This window comes from Strix aluco, chromosome 13 (genome assembly GCF_031877795.1).
Source record: "Strix aluco isolate bStrAlu1 chromosome 13, bStrAlu1.hap1, whole genome shotgun sequence".
Classification (NCBI taxonomy): Eukaryota; Metazoa; Chordata; class Aves; order Strigiformes; family Strigidae; genus Strix; species Strix aluco.
The window spans coordinates 11,148,279-11,169,992 of NC_133943.1; the positions used below are offsets into that span (position 1 = coordinate 11,148,279).

At 37.2% G+C, this 21,714-nt stretch overlaps 1 protein-coding gene across 2 annotated transcripts in view; it reads right to left on the minus strand.

Annotated features, from left to right (window-relative positions):
• CPEB4 (cytoplasmic polyadenylation element binding protein 4) overlaps positions 1–21,714 on the minus strand; it is a 45,170-nt gene that overhangs the window by 14,879 nt on the left and 8,577 nt on the right. For both annotated transcript variants that reach the window (XM_074838734.1, XM_074838735.1), the window contains exon 2: positions 17,118–17,199. In XM_074838734.1, coding sequence (XP_074694835.1) covers positions 17,118–17,199 — 82 coding nt within the window. The remainder of the gene's footprint in view (positions 1–17,117; positions 17,200–21,714) is intronic.

Below are 21,714 nucleotides of genomic sequence, written 5' to 3' on the forward strand. Positions count from 1 at the left end.
CTATTCCTTAATCCTCTGCCTACAAGTAAACGGATCTTTTCTCATGCACCAGGCCTCCTGACACATTCTGCAACACAATGTGCTCTCAGCCTTGCCAAGTTCAAGCATACTCTAACACTGATCTTCATTTGAACTGTAGGAAAAGCCCTAACACAAGGAAAGCAGAGGAATACTGTGTTAATTTCTGTTTTGAAATTAGGTTGCTACAAAAGCTTTGCATACCCCACAAAATCCATGGTTAAATTATTACTGGCAAATAACCAGCTGAAAAACTTAAGGAGAAAACATCTGGGGCACTAAAATTGCCTTTCAGACCTCCTGCAGTCTGTGTACAACAGTACAGATTCTCTCATACCGACTCAGTACACCTTGCTGTAAGTATTCGACACTGCTTCCTACTTTTCATTTTCCAAAACAAATCAAATCTACCACTAAAAAATACAACATTTTTCTGTGCTGGCTTCCAGGACACATTGTCAGAATATGGCCACATTTTCTAATCAAACTTGCACATTCTTTCTCTTTTAGTCTCATTAAAATCTGTATCTGAAAGCAGGCCAACTGTTTTCAAAACTTGGATTCTCCTGGCAAGTACTATGAGAAACTCTGAGTACATCATGCATTTTATTTTGCTTCCTCATTCAAAATTGAGGCTGACAATTAGTTTAAGCATTTAAATATTTGTAAACCACAACAAAACAGGAGTTGTTTCCTCTTTCAGAATAAAAATCATATCAATCCAATTTACTTCATGATTATTTAACATCTGTAAGATCATTTTACTTCTCTGATCTTTTGCTGATAGTCACAATTAACACCAAGAATACAAAATAATGAAGCCCTAGTCTTCAGACTGAAGCATATTCTCAAGTGTTCACACAGGCACTGGCTTTATGGGAGAATCTTAAAGGCTGAGGGCCCTTACGAGTATGATTTTTCCCTGGTAATTTTGAATTTAGAAATCCAAGATGCTCATACAGTCCTCAAAGTAGAAAGTTTTAAGGAACCTGTCTTTCATGGAAAGCAATGAGCAATCTTACTGCATTTCTGACAAAGCTCAGAAGCCTTTGCATGTTTTAGAAAACATTAAGCACTTTCAAAAACAGCTCTGCCTATAAAGCCATAAAAATCTTGACTGTGGTTTCTAAATTACTAACAAAACCACACAAACTCCTTCACTTGGTACACCCATTCTTGGCAACAAAGCATGCAGCACAGATACGATTCCCACTGCAGATCTGTGACCGCAATTTAGGTCAGCAGACTCCTCGCTGCTTCGCCACCTGTGTCACTCAAGGCAATAGGATTTTTCTCCTTTACCAGTACAGAAAACAACAAAAAAAGCTCAGTCACCAGCTAGGAAGTATTTCCAGTGCCAAATACAACTGAAGAGGTTTTGAGAACCAAATAGTAAGATTTCTTTTCTTCTTATTTTGCCTCTTATTTTCTCCATTTGCTTTATCTAACCCACAAAATACCAACATTTGAAAACATGTCTCAGAAGCCACAGTTTATAAACCACCCCAGTACAGCACAGACACAAACTCTTCCTGCTCATTGAATTCAGGGCTCATCACACACCATTAATTTCACACAATGTAATACACAACACTGAAACTAAAGAATGCTCTTTTGGCCGGCCAGGAAGACAGCTAACTCTGATTTACCAGTTCTGTCTCTGGCTTTCATAATTTCATATTAAGAGAAATCTTTGCTACAGGAGTACCCTAGCTAAACTGGAACATAAATAAAGCCTTAAGGTAACTGATACCAACCAGAGAAAAAAAATTAATTCTGAAGATCAGGATGCCTGCCTATCCCCTGCTGAGAAATGAGACAACCACAACATTGGTCTGTATTCCTCAAATCTATTTTTCCTTTCCCCATTTCTTCAACATTTCAGTTAACTGCATAAAGGGCCTAGGACAGATTTACTAATCTCACAAGATATCTGAGCAAGAATCATGTTACAAAACTTAAAAAATACATTGTTTATGCCACCGGTTCAACTGCTTATAAACAACCTATGCAGAGATATTTTTCTGATAAAATCAGTCTGAAATTTAAAACGCTATTAGCAGCTGCTTCAATTATTTTGTCACCTCAGCCCTCCCTGCAACACTCCTTTCTATGTAAGAAATAAGGCCTTACAGAAAGCCAACGATCTTTTGCAAAAATCTGCTGCTTTTACTGTCGTTCATTTTAAAGAACTTAATGAATAAGCAACCCACTCAAATTTTTGCATCTTCTCTTCATTAGAGACACTTAATGGGCTCCTGGCCATCTCCCTCTTTTTTTTATTTTTTTTAAAAAAACCCACATCTTTTCTGTCTAATGTACCTCCAATTAAACATGTTGAGCTTTCTTCTCTCTATAGGAAGCACAAAAAGACTCTCAGCATGTTGTGTATAATCACACGTGCAATTCTGTATAAAGTACACAGTTCCCAATGACAAAGATATTCTGCTGAAGAAGCATGAAAAATGTATGCAGGAGTCCTAAATCACTCAAACCCCAAACTTACTACAAGCTTGTCCTGCAAAAAGTATGCCCAGGCTGAGCACCTGGCACTCTTTAATGGTTCTTGCTGCCTTCCAATCTGCAGGATGGTAGTAATTTCAGGTGTATTTTGTGCTGTTAACCGTGGTAGATTTACATTAAAAGGTCAGCTCAAGAGCAGACTGTTTAAAGCAAAGGGACCAGCAAGCAAGATCTGTATCTCCTGTGAACACCATCACAACTTTCTAAGGACACATGACAACTATAAGAACTATACAAGCATCCACAGTTAATATTAACATAAACACCATAAAACCCTGGAACAGGCAGATCAACTGAATGCTCGAAGTCAAATTATGGTTGTACCTTCATTCTCACTACCTTGCTATAGTTGTTTCAAGGCACGCAAAATCTTAGGGTGATGTAATACCTGTTCAGTTCTGTACCTAATTCATATCTTTAGTCCAAGAGCTCCTCAAGGCAGGGATTCTGCTCTTTACTGTGGCACAGAGGCCAACATAGTAACACACTGCAACCTTTTACCTCAGTCATTAATATGCTCTCATTTCTTTCCTCTCAAAGATCAAACCAGACTAGCTTCATTAGCGAGTTCCAAGGAATTTCAGGTTTCTATGCATATTAATCACTGAAGTTACCAGAGAAATATTTTTTAAATTTAAAAGGGACAAATATTCATGTTGACTTTTTACATATGACTGTGAGAACAGGTAAGACCCAATCACACCCTTCCACCAGGCATTAGCTCTACCACCGAGACAGCTTCCCACCATCCAGCTGCAGGAAAGCTAGGAAACTCAACCCATTTGCGTATTATTCTTTCGTATTCTACACCAATCATACAGGCTCTAGGAAATACATTCAAGCTGAACAAGGTTTTGCTGAAGGGATCCCAATTTCATAAGCTTTCATGAATGAAGTAATGATTTTAACTGCTGATTTTTAGGGACAAAAAGCAACAAACAAGAACCTGCGGTGCAAATGATGGAACCACTACAGGGCAAACAGGCTACAACTCTTGCAAATGAAAGCAGCGAAGAGTAGGAGGGAAAACAAAGCCTTTATACTATCATCAGCTATTTGTTAAATATCATATAAATGGAGAAAAGTGTAGAGTCCAGAATTTTTAAAAAAGGGGGCTAATGAGGCTTTCTCTAAGACTATATTGAAACCTATCCATATTATTTTAAAAAACTTTTCACTGTAGATGGTCATAGGCAGCCAGTTTCTTATGTTGGAAGGCAAGTATCATCAATACAGAAACACACAGTTTCAAGTTTCACCAAAACCGTTTACTCTGCTAGTCATTTTCTTCCCCTAAACAGTAGGTAAGGAGGTAATTTCATGCTGGTCTGTCCTCTGTTTCACTTATGCCTTAACTTTTAGAGAAACAGAAGTACCAAAGTTTCACTGGATTATTTCTAAATGTGAGCTAGATATCCTTGAATCTATTATAGAAAATATTTATGCTTTCATGAGTTTTATTTTTAAATTATAGAAAAATAACTGAAGTACAATCTGGTTTAACCATTCCAACTGCAAAGTCTTATTTCTAAATTATTCTACACTAAATTGTATTTAGTAATTGTAGCAAGACTAACAATGCTGTGCACAAGGCCATTAAAATATGAACTATAGTATCTTATTACCTTTTTTCCCCTACTACTCCCTGAGGGCAGGTAGGGTTGATGGTAACCCAAGAGTTAGATTTTATCATCACTTCATGTTTCACAATGCATTTCATAGTTAACACATGGATCACATGTTTCTACCACAGGTAACAGTACATTTCACAGGAAGTTCTGTAAGGTCATCTTAAGCCCTATTTCACTAGTGAAGAATCTAATCGTATCCTTAGCCAAACCAAAAGCAGAAAAAATAAAATTAGAAAGAACATCTATATTTAACCTACCTTTGGTTAAATTATCTCCATATATGAAGGAGCAGTTCAGAGACCATGGCAGGTACTTTCAGAGAGGTATATATACTTTCTCTAATTAGAACATAAAAATCATATCTACCTATATGTATTATACACAAAAGTATTTCTCACAATTTAAGTCTTAGATTACATTTTCAATAGGAAAGAAGATAGTGTCATAAAGTGTTGCATGACAGGCAAAAAAGTACTGGTTTTTATGCACTCCTTGATTTTAGTTCTAAAATATTAAGGACAAAAGCATTAGGCTACAGTTCCACCATTGTTAACATAAGACACGTGCATGTATGCCAAAATTCTGCCCACTTCAAACACATAATCTCATTTCTGTCAAATTACCCCAAGCACATGATATGTTGACTGTGGAACAACAGCCAACGCATGGTAGAGTAGCACAGACACGCGATACCAGATCCAGGATAAATTCTGTCAATACAGAATAAATGTATCAAAATTTAACAAATCTACACTGACAGTGAACTTATTCCATGTCAGAACTTTGCATCTTACAGTCACAGCCATCTTTATGATATTGTCAAATGAGATCCCTGTTTTAAAAACTGTTTTCAAAAATAAGCTACTAAAAAGGGATATAAAAGTTTCCCCATGTTGTGGATTTCAAACACTACCAAACTTCAAAGAATGAAAAACATTCAAACAGTATTTTCTTAATCTAAGACAACCTTACAAAAATTAAACACTTCTATATGTACATCTGGAGAATGTATATTTGTCACACTTACAGCTATGTCAAAGTCACCATGAAACCAGAAAAGTAGACTACATTTGGCTGCACAGTAAAATCAAGGATTAACACCTTTGGAAGTACTGATTCGGCAAAATTAAGTGGCAGAGATGCCAAAAACTGCATTTCTTCCTCCTAATTTCTTTTTAAAGAAACACAATGTAAAAAAAAAAAAAAAAAAAAAAAAAAGCATGTGATGAGAAATATAGCTCTAGTTTATGTCCAAAACGTCCAAACAAATGCTGAAAAACAAGAGTACTATTGTAGATGCAAGTATTATGCTTTATTTCAAGTAAAGCCAGATGCCTGAAGACAAGTATTTACCCATTCCTTCTGCCGAGAACACTAACAAAATGAACTTTCTGGTATTCTGTAGCATTCAAGTACAGGTCAGACTAGAATCTTCCATGCTAAATTTCAGGTCGCTGTCACAAAATGCAACCAACACTAAAAGCAAACAGGTTTCTTTTCTTCTAAAACCCTTAAGAGATTCTACCTATAAAAGCCTTTTAGGGCTCTTCTGATGCTAACACTGTTTATCTGTGATTATATTGAATTAATTGGGTTCACATGGTAAAAAGGTAGAACCTGACTGTATGGCACAAAACGGATTATCAGCATAGTAATTTCTAATAGTTTGATTGTTGACAACTTTATACATCAAATAACCAGGGGGGCGGAAGGGGAGAGAAGATGAGAAACAGTGAAAGTGAAAGCTACTGTTTCCAAGGCTTATGCAATGAGCTCCAAGTTTCCAGGGCTTTAATCTGCCTAAAGCAAAACTGTCTCACCGAAGAGATTGTGCAGTTATATACAGAAAAAAAATAATCTTTGGGGGAAAAAAACCCCCACTAATGGCCCTCATTCCCAGGCACTACACAAACCCAGCTGTACCCAGGGCAGAACAGCACACCGCTTCCAACTGAGCCAGTCCAGCCCAGCATTGGTTCCAGCCCACCCTTGTGAGAAACTCAAGCTAACTCCCACATTGGACAACTGAGACAAAAAGCCCTAGACATGCTTCCAGCACGCTATTCAAGCACAAGACTGAAGCGGAAATGGGGGGAGGAAAAAAAAAAAAAGGTTTAACTATGAAAACACCGCAGTTGGGTTTGTGTGAAAGCTTTAAAAACCACCACTTTTATTATTCCTTTACTGCTGATGCTCTCAGGTAGCCTGCCAGACTAACACAGTGCCACGGGGACTGAACTTCAAGAGATGATTTTTCACACCTTTCAACAACCACTTAACTACTCATGAAAGGTGACAAACCAAATCCAGTTTCACTCCTCTCAAAAATACAGAAGCTTCAAAGCTAACTTTGAAGTTTTCTTCGCTATCAAACAGAAGAATACAGAGAAATCTTCTCCTAAACAAGCCCGCTATAAATCCTAAACACAGCTACAGCTATCAATATTCTTTCCATAATTCCAATTACATTACACTGGGTTACTGCAAATCAGTCTAAGTGGAACCCTTAAATATCATACGTATTTGAATATAACTCTTCACTCTCTTCCAAAAGCCCCCACAGGGTCAGAGAGAAGAATCCAAAAGCAAAAAGCAAATCATGGAGCACAACTCTCTGCTGGAGACTAGATGTTAGTTGGAATTACACGTGTATTTCAGAAAAGCAGGCACCCTACAGCCAGTGGCCCTGAGCTCTAGTTTGTAGTAACGTATGACTTCTGGAGAATAGACAAGAAGTTATAAAAACATCCAATCTTTTCCTTCAATACATCTTCAAGTTTATGATATGGAATAATTGGCAGCATTTATCTTTTGAGCACTTAAACTATTACTAGATTCACTCAAAAAATGAAAGGCAGAGTTTGGAACTGGAAGAAGGAAAAGCGTAATACAGCTTTGCCAGCAAAGAGCAATCAGATTCTCAGCCACAGAATTACTTCAAATGTGGTAACATTAGTAAATTCCAGAATACATACTAATGATGGAGTTTCTGTCAGGAGGAAAGGAAAGAATAGGATGTCATATGCTAAAAATTGCTAGACAGAATTTATATTGTGACAAGAACCATTTATTGAACCTATTATAGAATTTACTGAATAACTTATGAAAACATATGGAAAAGGTGCAAAAACTTCACAAACCTCCCATTCGCAGTCCCAGTTCATATGCACTGTGTTCCTGGATTCTTTATACATAGCATTTCAGCTCAAGAGATGCTGGTATCTGCCTATACCATCACACCTATACCATGAATTCTGCCCACGCTTTAATGAATAACCTGAAATGCAGTTCCTGCATATGACTTGCAAGAGCTGGATTTACACTGGCATATACTTAAATGCTGCGAGATTTAAAACCATAGTTCCTTAAGTACAATAATAGGTTCAAAGCAACTTATTTTTGTCTGTGGAAGGAACGATCACAAGACAGCCTGGAATGCCACATGAGGGCTTTGTTACTTTTTTAAGCATCCTCTGACTTCACTCCCAAACAATAAGGAAGGAGTAACACAAGCAAGTAAGTCAATGTCAACATCAACACACTCAAGTCTGCAGTATAACATTTCCCCATATTTTCATTTTTATGGTAAACAACATAAGACACTAATTTTTCCAGTAATATATCTGAAAAAAATGTACTATACACTTCCCCACACCCAAACCAAATGGGAAGAGAAACAGAAAACTGTATTTTAAAAGAATCAGCACTTCATTTCCTCTGCCTAAATTCAAAATGGTATACAGGACCAGACACCAACACTATTTATTGTAACAATTTTAAATCACACATGAGCAACCAAGACATTCTTTAGAATACCTTCAGAAAGCTATCCCCATCTCCCTCATCATTCGTGCACTAACACTAATGACAATATGAAGATTTGTATGTAACATTACTACAAATTACTGGGAATTTATTAATATATTATTAATGGTTTTATAGATTTGATTTATCCATCAAAAGTATCCCCACATTCCATTCACAAAATTTCTCCTTTTCTCATATCTATGCAATCTGACTGCTGAGCTGGGATTCTTGTTAATAGGATTTCTAAGTAAAGCTGAAAGAAAACCATTCTCTGCACCTCTAAAGACACCTGACATTTGCGTACCTAGAGACAGCACCTTGACTGCTCCACTCACCTGAAAGTCCAACTATCAATACTATAGTGAAAAAAAACCAACCACCAACCAAAGAACTAGCATCACAGCTAATCAATCTGCATTCCAACCAACAATACTTTAAGCCAAGTATGGATAAATCTACTCTAAAATGTATTTTCAGATTTGCCTTATAATAGTTCTTATCATTCTACCTAATGCTGTATTAAAATAAGTAGACACTGAATACACAAATTCTATATGCATCACAATTATTTCTCAAAATACCTCAAGGAATTGATGCAAAAATCAGTTTTCAGGCTGCTACACAGTCACTCTTGGGTATATGCAAAGACTGCCCACTGCTAAAAAGTGTTTCTGTATGACTCTCCTAGGAGCTTGTTCCCCTTTACACTTAAACCTCATCTGTAACCTCCTTATCTTTTCTCAAAACTCATCCCCATTCTCATTATCTCCCATTTCTTCTTTATCTCCAGGTTTAAGAAAAGCACTTCAGGCTTTTCTTTCTGCTCCTTTCACACCATTTCTAACCTGATAAACATGATAGTAGAGAGTATGCAAAACATTGCTAACAAAAGACTCAAAGAGCTAACAATTCAACATCAAGGGAAAAAGTGAACAAAGTGAGCAAAAAGGAGAAAGACAGGTACTTTCAGCAGTTTGGAAGGGGAAGTGGGCAAGGTCTCTGTCTTCTAAAACAAGGCACAGACACTACTCATGGAATACAGCTCCAAATTAAGGGCTGCTTTGAAGATGATCCAGAATGGTCAGAGATTATCAAAGCAAGAATTCAGAAAAGGAAAAAGGAAAAAAAAAAAAAAGAAACCAAAAACCACTTGGTGGACAAGTGATACTAAACAAGGAAGAAGATTAAGCACACTTCTGAAAAAAAGGGATGGAATTAATTTAACAAAGACAAAATATAAAAAAGAAAGCAAGAAAACCTTAGAAAGGTTTTAATCAGATTAGCAAGGCTGCTGTCATGGAATTCAGCACAATTTTGTTGGCTGTAACAATTTTGAAGATCAAATCACTGATTTAGACATGAAAATTTTTAGCAGTATTTCAATGTTTTGTTGTGTTTTAAAAATCTCTATGCCACAGAATTTGCAGTACATACTTTCCTAGGGAATATCTTGTCTAAGGAGTATGAAAGGCATTTAATTTTCCATACAGACTCTGGAGATGGGACGGCATGGCAAGAGGCCTAAGACAAATGTTTCAAGATCAGACAAAAAAAAACCGTAGGTCTTACACTCCAATGAAGTTAATAGGAATCCTAACACTGATTTCAAAGCTGGACCAGGATCAGAAAACCCTGGGATATTTGTAGTGCTCCGTGGTGGCAGGGGAAGGAATTTCCTGGCCTCAAAGGGTGGTTACATTAATACCCTCTAGTTTATTGCTCAATGGCTACGTTTTAGACAGCATAAATCAAGGTGTTGCTCTTCCTCAGTTGAATGAATACCCTACCTCAAAATCCCACAGTAGTGAAGTACAAACATCTAGTTGTTTGACACCTGCATTATCACGACCTGTATTTCTATAAAAACGCAGGAATTATCAGAAAGTTTAAACTACTCAGTATTTTTTGTGTAAAAGTAGTACCAGCATAGGTAACCAACAATATCTGATTCCTTACCTTATTTTCTTCTGGTACTATCCTTAATATTATATATATTTAACATAAATCAAACTCAAGTTCTGAATGCAGCTCCAAAGGCACATGTCAACATTTTGAAAAATCCCCCAAATTCTGAGCAGCACCATTATCTACAAACTACTTCCCACACACTTAAAATTACAAATATCAATAAATCCAAAGGAATTAATTTAACATCAACAGTAATTCACCTCTTCCAACTGATGTTTTCCATCACTGAAAACGCTAAACTGCTGCATTTCCATACATAATGTGGATTGTGCTGTAATTTCCCAAATTATTCCAATTTGCAATGCAAAAGTGTTTATTATACTGTCTTAAATGTTGCATCCCTGTCCTGGGATTTTTTGCAGTTTTCATCGTAATAAGAGAATTTGCAGCAAAGAGTAAAACAAACAGCAGTAATTTAACAACTGCTTTATTTTTTAAATCACGTGCATTAGTGTACACTGTCACAAATGGTTTAAATTATTTGTTAGGTAACGCACAATATTTTCTGAGACAGTATAAACGCGTTTTGGCTTTTCGCAGTTGATAACAGAAAATTAAGGTGTCAAAGTCAAGGAATAATAGGAAAAAAAATTCTCAAAAGTCTTAAACTAAACCACTGTACTTTTGCCTCAGGGCATCTGTGTCCCAGCCCACGTTTTCCAAAGAACAGGCAAATTCTCGTTTCATTTACATCTGCCTAAATGCTGCCCATTCCAGACTGCTATAAACGAAAAACCTTTTGTTAAATTGACCCTATTTTGTTATGGCATAGAGCGCCACAAAACCAGGCAATCATTTGACAACTTAGCAATCAGTCTAGCTTCAAGGTTTTAACTGTCAAAAATATCTTGTATACAGCCATGTTCTTTCTCTTGCTACACAAATAATCCAAGCCCACTGCACTCGCAGTGCTGATGGGCCAGTGGGATTTGTAGGTGAGGAATCAGAAGCCTGAATTATGGGGCTGGGGGAAGAGAGGGCCTGCCTGTGACTTTAAGAATACAGCCATATTAAAAGTCTCCATTGCTGTGTAATACCAGAGTCACACAAACCGAGAAGGGCACGCAGGCTTCAGCACGCCGTCAGGAAGCACAGCACCAGCGATGACCTTTAAATCAGCGCTCAAAGAAGCGCTCGTTCCAAACAAAGTTACTGGACCCAGCCACCGAAGGCAACACTCCAACACTTTCCTCTCCCCCCGCCTAACTACGACAGACAGAAGTCTTGTCAACTTGCACCAGCTTGAAAAGGCAGCAGCGGTTCGGCTGCAATTACGAAGCCAGGCAAGCAGTCGCCTATCGCTGAGCACAGCCCGAACACGAGCAGCCCCGCCGGGAGAGCGAAGGTACCTCGCGGTGCGAAACCCTCCCGGCCGGTGCGAAACCCTCCGGGACGGCCGCTCCCGGCACCGGCGGCAGCAGCAGCAGCCAACCCGTCGCCGAAGGGGCACAGCGGCGGGAGCCGGGAGAGTCCACGCAGGCGACAACTGCGGGGGGGGTGGCTACACCCCCTCCTGCCTGAGGGCCTCCCCTACACCAGAGATCGGCCGTGCAGAGCGGACTGGCTCTGACACGGGAGTGTTTTACTCTGCGTTTCAGTGGGCTGACACTTCAAAAAAAAAATTCCCTTCACGCCTGTCTGAAATTAGAACGGCGCCCACCTCCACTTGGGAGCACTTGGTAGTGCCAGGTGAGCCGCGGAAGGGAGCGTCAGTAAAACGCGTCTGCTCAAACAAAAGTTGGTGTGGTGGGGTTTTATTTTGACTTCTCGCGGCATATCAGCTGTGTTCAAGTCCTCATTTTTTTTTTGCAAGTTTGAGGCATAGCTTTTCTATTCCAAATCAAGTTTTGCCTTTCTAAGCCGCATGAAATTAAGCATCTCTTACAAAGAAGCATTTTAGTTCAAGCCACAAAGCCAAACGTCAATTTAAATGAGAAAGGTGGAAGTTTATTACATAACAGCCAATGAATGTGAAATCATACATTATGTATGGTTGTGATTACTTCTATGTAAGGTTAGAATCCAATCTATGGTCTGATCTTGGTATTAATAGAAGATTTCGTTCCTGTTGCCCAGGTGATTTAATTTTCGTACTAGATTGTTGGATTTCTAAACAAAGGCTCTCGTAAACCCCAAATACTGGAAAGGTAGGGATAAATCAAGGAACACTTCAATTGCCATGAGAGGAACTGGGGAAAAAAGCATACCAAAAAGACTAAAAACTTAAAATTCTGAATATTGCCCCAAAATTTTGACTATTAGCTGCATTTGGAAAGAAAGCATGCCCTTACCTGATAATAGCAGTTATAATACTTATACTCTAACCCAGCTGAAAATAGTGGATTGCAACAGGGCACTGCCAATTTCAAATAAAATTCACAGACTGTGTTTCCTCCATCACAGCTCCATCAGCATGGGTTGTAGTTTATTGCTATTGGACCCAGTTCGGCAATATTTTGAGATAGTAAAACAATTGATTTTCCTTTTAATTAACTTGCACTCAAGTCTGCAAATCCCATTAGCCTTTCCTGGTTACTGCATAGGAGGCAAAATTCAAGATGATCCTGAGTAGGAAACATTCAACACCGTAATTCATCGACAGTTTCCAAAGACAATCATGGCAAACCTTAATTGTCTACAAAAACTTGTCTGTAGCCTGGTACAGTAGAAGCAAAAGATTTTGTGCATTTTATCCTAAATTGGATACATTAAAAACTTGCAAACGAGTAATCCTTAGATAAAACTGTTCTGAGACAAGGCACACAGATGACATCAGCCACTGAGGTACGACCACCACAGTTCCCCTGTGAAAGCTGGCTCACGTACAAGAGGCAGCAGAGGCGTGAAGATGGCTGCAGCATCGGTACAGACGTACACATTTGCCAGTGGCCTTCGGCTTTCAGAACTCAATAACTAGATCATACAACTCTTTGCACACACCAAGAGTAGGGAAGAAAGGTTGACCTTAGCCTCTAACCTCAAGCATTCCTCATTGCTATGAGAACAAAGATGGTTTTAAAATTTAAGAAAAACCTAAAAATCTATTATTTTACATCTTAAAATAGCTCAGATTTTGTCCCATGCATATGTAAAGGACCACTTCCCTAAAAAGAATCGTAGCCTTTGTTATTTAGCCTGTGGCAAAAATTGGGACGGATTCTTACCAGATTCGCATTAATTTTCTCGATCATATAGGAAACCAAATGGCCCATTCTACTCAATTAATATGAATATGTTACATAGTCCATACAACTAGAAACAACTAGTTCAGTTTCTTATCCAATACTCAGAAAACACTATCAAAACTATTTTGATCCCTTTCATCAAAGAACACTTTATAAGGTTTACCTACTTTCTTCACATCTGAAATAGTTTTTCAGATCAATATTAAGGGGCTGATGACTGCTTTAAAAATAGTTGGGAATATCCGCTTGCTCAGAGAAATGCTGAATGGTGCCAGTTCTCATCATTCTGGCTTTCCATCTCTGAAATTTAGAGCTGCTGTTGGACTCTCCCTGTGTCTGTATGTATATCTCACCTTACACTACTTCTAAAACCTTCCTTTTTGTGTGTTAAGTATGTTTAGTCTTTAAAGACTATTTCACCCTCATAGCATTCACGCAGATACTGAGCTATTCACACCCAAATTTTGCAGGAGTGCTTTGCAGTGCTAGAAGCAGATGTAGTGGCCTGTTTCTTTAATCCATTTCACCTTGCATAATTTCCAGGCAATAACCTTATATTCTGAACCAAACCATAGGATATTTCAGTAATAAACCAGTCTGCGGTTATAAAGTATTTAAAGACATTTCAGTGTCACTTAACAAGGAAATATTTAGTCAGTCTACTACTATTACAGTAATGCTCAAATTGCCATCTGGAAGACCCAGATTCAAAAATCAGTCTCTGGATCCCAGGCTCAGCTCATGAAGGCCGAATACATTGTAAAGAAGATGCAATTAGTCTCCAGGGAAAGGCTTCTGCAGGCTGTCATTGGCTATGCAGCATGCAGCACACTCACTCGTGTGGATAAAAATAACATATTGAAATGGCAGCTGCTCAGTAAAGGAAGAGGATTTGAGCAGGGATAAAAATATACCTTAAAAAGAGGAAAAAAAGAGGTAAAATGGCTATCAAAAGAGTTAAAAGGTAATATTGCATGTACTGGATCAATGATACTTAAGATTCACCTTTGAACTTCAAGCAGGAAACACTATTTCATGTAGCAAGACAACCTAAGAACATAATTATTACTGTCTGAAACAAATCCAAGGCTAGCACAGCTTAATCACCTCAGTCAGGAAGTACACACTGTGAGCAGATTTTGTTAAATTTTGAAGAATTCCTACTTATAATTTTATTACAGGATCCAAAACCTGCTGCTCTGAACAAACTATTTAAAGATAGAAATTATTTTCAAGAGATGGTGGTTTCCAAACTGTAACTGGTATCTATTATCATGTCCATGCTCTTTAAGTTGTTTTGAAGGTATATTTTAACATAGTACCTCTTTCTCTTGAAGTCCATTACAGTATGAAACGGGGTGCTCTTAGAAACTCATGTTGAGTCAATATTAAAGCCTCTCAAAGACTCACAAGATAGCAGTGAGACCTATTAGATCATCTAAATTATTTCCATGCCATTCTGAGATTGCTCTCTACAGTATGTTTTATTAGTGTCTTGCCCAGGCTATTTTTAAAGTCTCAAACCCAGAAGCTTTTCCTTTCTGAGAGTATCCAACTTTAGCTTAAAAGCACTGTATGCACTGATTAACCCATTTAAAATGCAAAACGAAAAACTTCTTCTGGATCTGCTTATTTAACTGCAGGTGTTTGAAATGGCAAGGAAGATTGGAACTGACAACCATAATTTGTCTTTTTTTAAGATTTCTAGATCAAGGTTTTCAAAGAGTCCTTCTAATCAGTTTAAATAAAGATGAGGCAAGAAAAGTGAAAACAGGAGACAATTTGTGTTAAGACATACACCAACTGATACAGGTAGAAAAAAACCACAAAAGGGTTGTGATCACATAAGCCCTTCTTCACACTTGAATTGAAATATGTTTTGTATCAGCAAGTTACAATTTTTTTCTAGCTGTATCAGCTGGTTTAACTAAAGGTATTTCCTCTCCCTACAAATCCTTCCCTACTGATGGATGATCACTGCAGCATTATCACAACACGGTAGGTGCTAGTTTGAATAAAGGTCCATTCCTAAGAATATTACAGCAACTAAGTTACTGTATGCTATGCCAGGTAAGCAGCAGTCAAATTCAGTGTACTGTGTATTTCACTACAAGCAAACTTAATGTTTTTGCTGAGGAAATCCTTGAAAAATGAAACCTCGCAACAAAGTATTTCACACAGGATCACTTAAATTTTTCATCCCAGTTTTGAGGCTTTTTCTTTGTAGTTTTATAACTATTAACCATGAAACAGAACAATTTATAAAGAACTTAAGAAATAATTCCCAGAACAATACCTGATTGATATTAGTGTGTTTTGTCAGTATGATACAAGGCACACAAAACTTTAGACAAACCATAGATGACTGCACAGGGGATTATCAAGCTCAAGCAGGAATTGACGTGTATCAGAACTATATGTATTCTTTGCTGACACACTCTATCATTCTTAAAACATGGTAAGCACTCCAAAAAAAATTTCAATTGCAAAGAATCTTTTCAAAGCATTTAAACGAAAAATCATACCACTGCACAGAACTACCCTTGTTTAGTTGCTGAATATAAATACATATGAACCTGACTTTGTTTAAATTCAAATTTAAAGGGAAATTTTATTTGTTCTACAGCCATGTCACCTTGGGTTGTTATCTTGCCAGATCTCAGCAGCTAAAACCTGGGTTGGGCCTGCCTGACAGTGAATAGAAGGTCTCAGGACAAATCCCAGGTGCTGCAGTCAAGGAAGGCCACCTGATTCATGGTTCAGTATACAATGCTGCGGGCATAGGATGTTGCCAGACAGCATATAAAACAAATAAAAGCTACTACTACTCATCATTAATAAAAGCCTGGCCCCCACTATACAAGGGGGGAATGTATTTTGTTTTTTTAACTCATTTGGCATTACTTTTATCTACATCCAGCTCTCTTTGTCATTTCAATAGGAAAGTGTATTTCTTGGTGTTTCTCATCACCCTGAATTGCTGCACAGTACTGGGGCTATGAAATGCAAGCTGTATTTCAGACCATGGTGAATGCAATAAATGCAAGTTATTGCCAGTTTATCAAAGGTTGGTCTTCTGAGCAATAATCACTATTAAAACAAGTCGGATTTCATTAACACCACAAGCCTTGATATCGAAAAAAACTTACTTTCAGAAACCACAAATGCGGGTTTGTTTTCTTAGTGGTCTCATGACTGGTAACAAAAGTGAATGCTTAGATAATGAACATAAGTAAGAGTTTGACTACTTATACAAGTAACTGTTGAACTGAAATAGATTACTCATTATACAGAACAAGAATAAGAAACTAGACTTCTGAATTCTATACCATAAGCAGTTTCTAATATAGATAATGCTTTGAATATTTTGTAAGTTGAGATATTATCAAAGAAAGATTACCTTTACCAAAAAGAAAAAAAAAAAAAGATAAATCCTAACTGCAAGTCAGTTCAACCCCCTTTTCCTTTCCCAACAGCACAAAGAATTCTGCAATTCCAGGCAGTAACAAAAAGAGAGGTAAAGAACTAAAAAAATTTGTGAGGAAATACTCGGTGCTCTTCTCAAACTGATATCGTTAAACCTCATTCTTCCTCAGAACAGAAAGGACTATGACTTCAGCAGGAAAACACTATTAAGAAAAAAGTTACGTCTCACTGAGCAGCACAAGATTCCTGAAGTTGATCATTTTTACAGGCTGCACACATTGTATCTATTAAAAACAACACTGGCAACTTACACAAAAGATCAGCTTATGTTTGTGTTTCTCATTGTTTTGTATAAAGACAAAACACACTCAAGTGTTCATGTGTTGCAATAGCTTCATCTAGAGACAACTGAAAAAAAGGAGGCCTACCCAATCTGACCAATATGCATTAGGTGCACAATGTAACTTGACTTTTCCTAACCAAAACTGAAGTTTCTTATTCTAAGTAAGCATGTCTTCCCAATTATTTACTGCAGGAAATAGTCTCTTTCTAAATTTACCTTTCAGTGAATCATTTTCAGCTCTCATTATGTCAATTAGCGAGTTCTCCAGTGAATGCATGTCAAAAGTCCTTGTGCGGTCCTGCAAGCAAATGCAAACAAAGCCAGTTTAGGCAACACACAGTGTTAAACAAGACCATCTGAAACACAAAAACTTCAGTTTTGTTCTACATTACTACAGCAGAATTAAGCAAAAACACCACTATAGGCAGTCTGATATAGGAATATCAAAAAATCAGAAAAGTCTTAAATATGAATCTGATCTATATTTAGCATAACCAATAATTTAAAACCCCCAATTCAATATTTAGTTTGTATTCCTTGCTATGCAGTTAAACTTTGTTAAAAATAATTTCACAGTTAGGTAGTAAAGATCATATCCTGGGAGACTAAATTGCAAGGAGAAATCATAAAATAGGTATTTCATCCCGCATTTAGGACAACCTGAATTCCGGAAACACATACAATTTCCTTCACCTAAACTACTACCCCAACAACTTAAATAATCTAATTCTGCACAGTCAGTTCAAATTCTGCATAATTATAAAGTATTCCATACAAGCAGTAATGTCCCAGATAGCCTGGTTTACGAGAGGAAAACTTCGCTCTGATTTTTAATTCCCTGACTTCAGAAGTTTGGTATTCCAAGCATTCTTAGAATTGAAGGAGGACTCAACAAATGGGAAGCAAGATGTCTCATGTACCTTACTGTTTCATTATCTGAAGCCATTTGAAGTATACTTACCAAATATTTCTCTTTCATATTAACCAAAGCCATCATTTAACACATGCATGGTTCAGACTTTCCCAACTAAAACAACACATTCCACATCGTACAAATCTGATGCTATATTAGCGTAAAACAGCATAAAATATCCTGGCACTGCATTATTTTAATTAGCAATTTCAGAATAACTGGAACTATATATAAACTTTGAAATCTTTACAGTATCATAAAAGGTCACTAATGGAGGCAAAAAAAAAAAAATCACTCTCATTCCCAAAATTGTTCATCTATCCATGTTACCTATGTATTTATACATTTGGACATTTGTAGAAACACCTGGATAGAGTTTCATATATATTAATCCACCCTGAATTTAATTTTTCTGTGTCCAAGAACTCTAACATCAGTTCTAAAGATTTTATTTCATTCATGTTCTAAGAGATTCACCTCTGAACTGAGATCAAGCATGGAAAGCATCTGTTCAAATATGAAAGCAAAATGTAAGCAATTCAAGACAGAGATTTGCTCTAAACTGCTTCTCTACAACTATTGTTATTACAGCAGTGAATATATATTTTTTGTCCCTAACTCTAGCTGTGAAGCTGAAATTTCTCCAAAGCACACAGATCCAGCTTTGATCATTTTTAAAACCAGCGGTGAAGTAAAAAGCAGTATTGCACAAAGACTGTTGTGTATCCAGTTATAAAGTCCTTTACTTCCAGTGATGAAGTGCTAAGGCAGCATTGATTGCGGTGTTGCAAAAGGCATTCTTTATATCAGACAATGATCAGTCATCTTGGACTTTAAATGCCTAATACTATTTTAAGAGCAGGAACCCACTAGCTCCTAGAGTCCTGATCCATTTCCAAGTCCATAAGTTACATTCTGACCACTAAAAAAATACCATTTTTTCAATGAAATTTTCTGTTTTTCCTCTCTTCAGAACAGTTTATTACTGACACAGAATGGGTGAAGTATTTCTACCCGGATGTGCTGCATTTCAAATAGCATTAGAAAGACCAGAGTTTGGAACCATTTGCTTTATTAGTCTAGCCCAATATCAAATTTGCTATAAAAAGCATAGTGCTGCCCTGTCTCTCCACAGTAGTTTTTTCCTTGGTCATTTATATTACAAGAAAATATTAGAGAAACTATCACAAGCGTTTAAATTCTTAAATTCTATGTTTTACTTTCACATATTTCCTACTGATTGCTTCCTTTCCTAGTAGTATTTAGTTTACTGTTTTGGTTTATACATTACTAGTTCACAACTATTTCAAACTATAGTTACACTAAAATTCCCTGGTAGGATTGAGTAAAAGTCCTTGGGTCTGTATCCTGGACCCATTTGGATCCAGTAGCTGCATAACTCAGGAATGAATGCTAGAAAACAATCTCTACATTTTCATCAGTCCTCACAACATGACAAAAATAACCTAAAACACAGGTGGGAGCATCTTCTGAAAACCTGACATCCCTCAGTAGCTACTCCTTCCATTCTGGCTTTCATAGTGTATTGTGTTTCTCTGTGTGGAAATAACCTCAAGTCCAATCCATGAACAGCCACAAAAGTCTTATTTCACCAGGTGCAGAACCTCAGTTGTTCCAAGTCTTTGTTGAATTTGTGGCACTTAACATTTCAGTTGTCTGAGACACGTGAAGCAAGAAACCTAGGCTGAGTAATTTCTAATTTATTGTGCTGTGTATGCACTGGAGTATGTGAACCCAAAGACAATCTCTTGTCTCTAAAATGTCTGTGTTATATTGGGTTGACCTACAGTAACAAGTAGAGGGTTTTGCTGCAATGGAAAGTTTTTAATATTGAGACCAGAGAGTTTAAACATTTGAGAATAAAAAATGGAATCAAAGTGGTTAGCTGATAGGGGCACCACCTTCTCCAGTGGAAGCTTTCTGTGGTGAGGAGTTTATCGTTTTCTCTTTCTGAGTGAACCAGCTAGCTGTCACTTTTGTAATATAAGGTCCATAAACTTCTAATCATACTGAAAACATTTTAAAACACGACCCTGCACTCTGATACTAAGGATTAACTCGTCATATTCCCACTGCAGCTATTAGCAATCACATGAAAAGGAGGACTGACTAAAATGCAGCCCACATTCATACTCACACTCTCCCCTGGTTCCAATAACTTGTCACAGGAATGGAGAAGACTGTCATAGGCTAGAGCACCCTCAAAACACTGATATGTTACTATCTATTCCTTGCCTATCTTTCCCCCAAAACGTCTCTGTGCTTACAGCATATCTAATCATCACTGTCAATTCATGGTGCTGAACTGCCCCAGCCTCAACACCCTTGGGAAGATCAGTCGTATGCTTGGGTTGTTTGAGACACTTTGCTCCTCCATATGTCTGCTTATCAATTAGAAGATAGAAAACCACGTTAAGCACAACACTATGAGCCACTACTACTGTTACACTGAATTTGGATATATTCCTGAAATTAAAGCAGCAGTCCACCTCTCTGGAAATGCAGGGTAATTCAAGAGTATATAAGTATATATAGTATATAAGTAAACCTGTATACATCTATCCAATGAAAAGATGTCAGTCATGTATGTCCTAAATATAAAGACAAGCCAAAATGCCATACTCAACTGGTTCAGATATTTGCACAGTGCTTGTTATAAAAGAACTCCATTAATTTAGTTGACTACTTGCCCTGACACTGAAAAGGTCCCACTACTAGAAAAAGTCACCACTGGTAGTTTTTTAGAATTCTTACACAATTTAAAGGCCATTTGTAGTGAGACTGCTTTGAAAACAGTAGCACGGATTTTGACAGTCTTAACTTCCAAGCTGGCCAGCACATTTTATCAGAAACACAATATTATATCTGAAATATATATATATACGTATTGTATACCTAACATAAAGACTGATGACAGGCTAGTGATAGTGGCCGTACCGCTGAAGAAATGTGTAACTATACATTTAATTCCATAACACCAAAAAAGCTGTAACAGTCAAGAGAATGATCATTAACTGATAGATAAATGGGAGCTGATCTCAGATACATGTTAATTATGAGTTATAAAGCACACAATCCATGCTGTACTTAGGAAAAAAGTGATGTTTTCTCCAAAAGACTTCATGTAGAGAGAATTAATAAAAATATGGTGGTGTTTTTAATGGATCAATTCACAAAGTTACAGTGCTTTCCATGGAACTGGATTGCTTACTGTATACTTTTTAATTTATTTATAAAGAAAAGATATAAGGGTAATGACTACCCTGGAATAAAGCAGAGTATGTACACTTCAGTAACACAGTAAATTAACTACAGCCTGATATTATTTACCCAGGTTGATCACAAAACCTTGGCTTTACACAAGTTTGTTTAGGGCATCCAAAATTTTTTTTTATCAGAAGGCTCAAAGGGCATACACATTTATCCTTGGGAAACAGAACTGAGTCAGAAAGACATCAGGTTGAACACAAGGCCACAAAAAAAAAACCCAAAAAACCAAAAAAACAACAACCAAAAAGAAAGAAGTCAACCTGCAGTCTTAATGTATGACTGTGTTTAAAACGTCAGCCAACATTTCAGAAGACATTCATTAAACATAATTTTGAATAAGCAGTATTGTTTTCACAATAATATCCAAGAGGTGACAGCTAGCAGATCTAGTTAAGAGAGCTATCAAGACTGTAAATATCCTACAACAAACACAACAGTTTTGAACTATACACTGGCCAGCTCTGTCTACAGAAAAGTAAAATTACTCTGATTCTCCTACTATCTAGAAATCATTTGGAAGTATGTAGAGTGCTCATAATAATGCAATCTCATTGTTAAAGCATAGAGAGTAGAACTCAGGACTTGATGTCACAACTTTGTCATTGGACT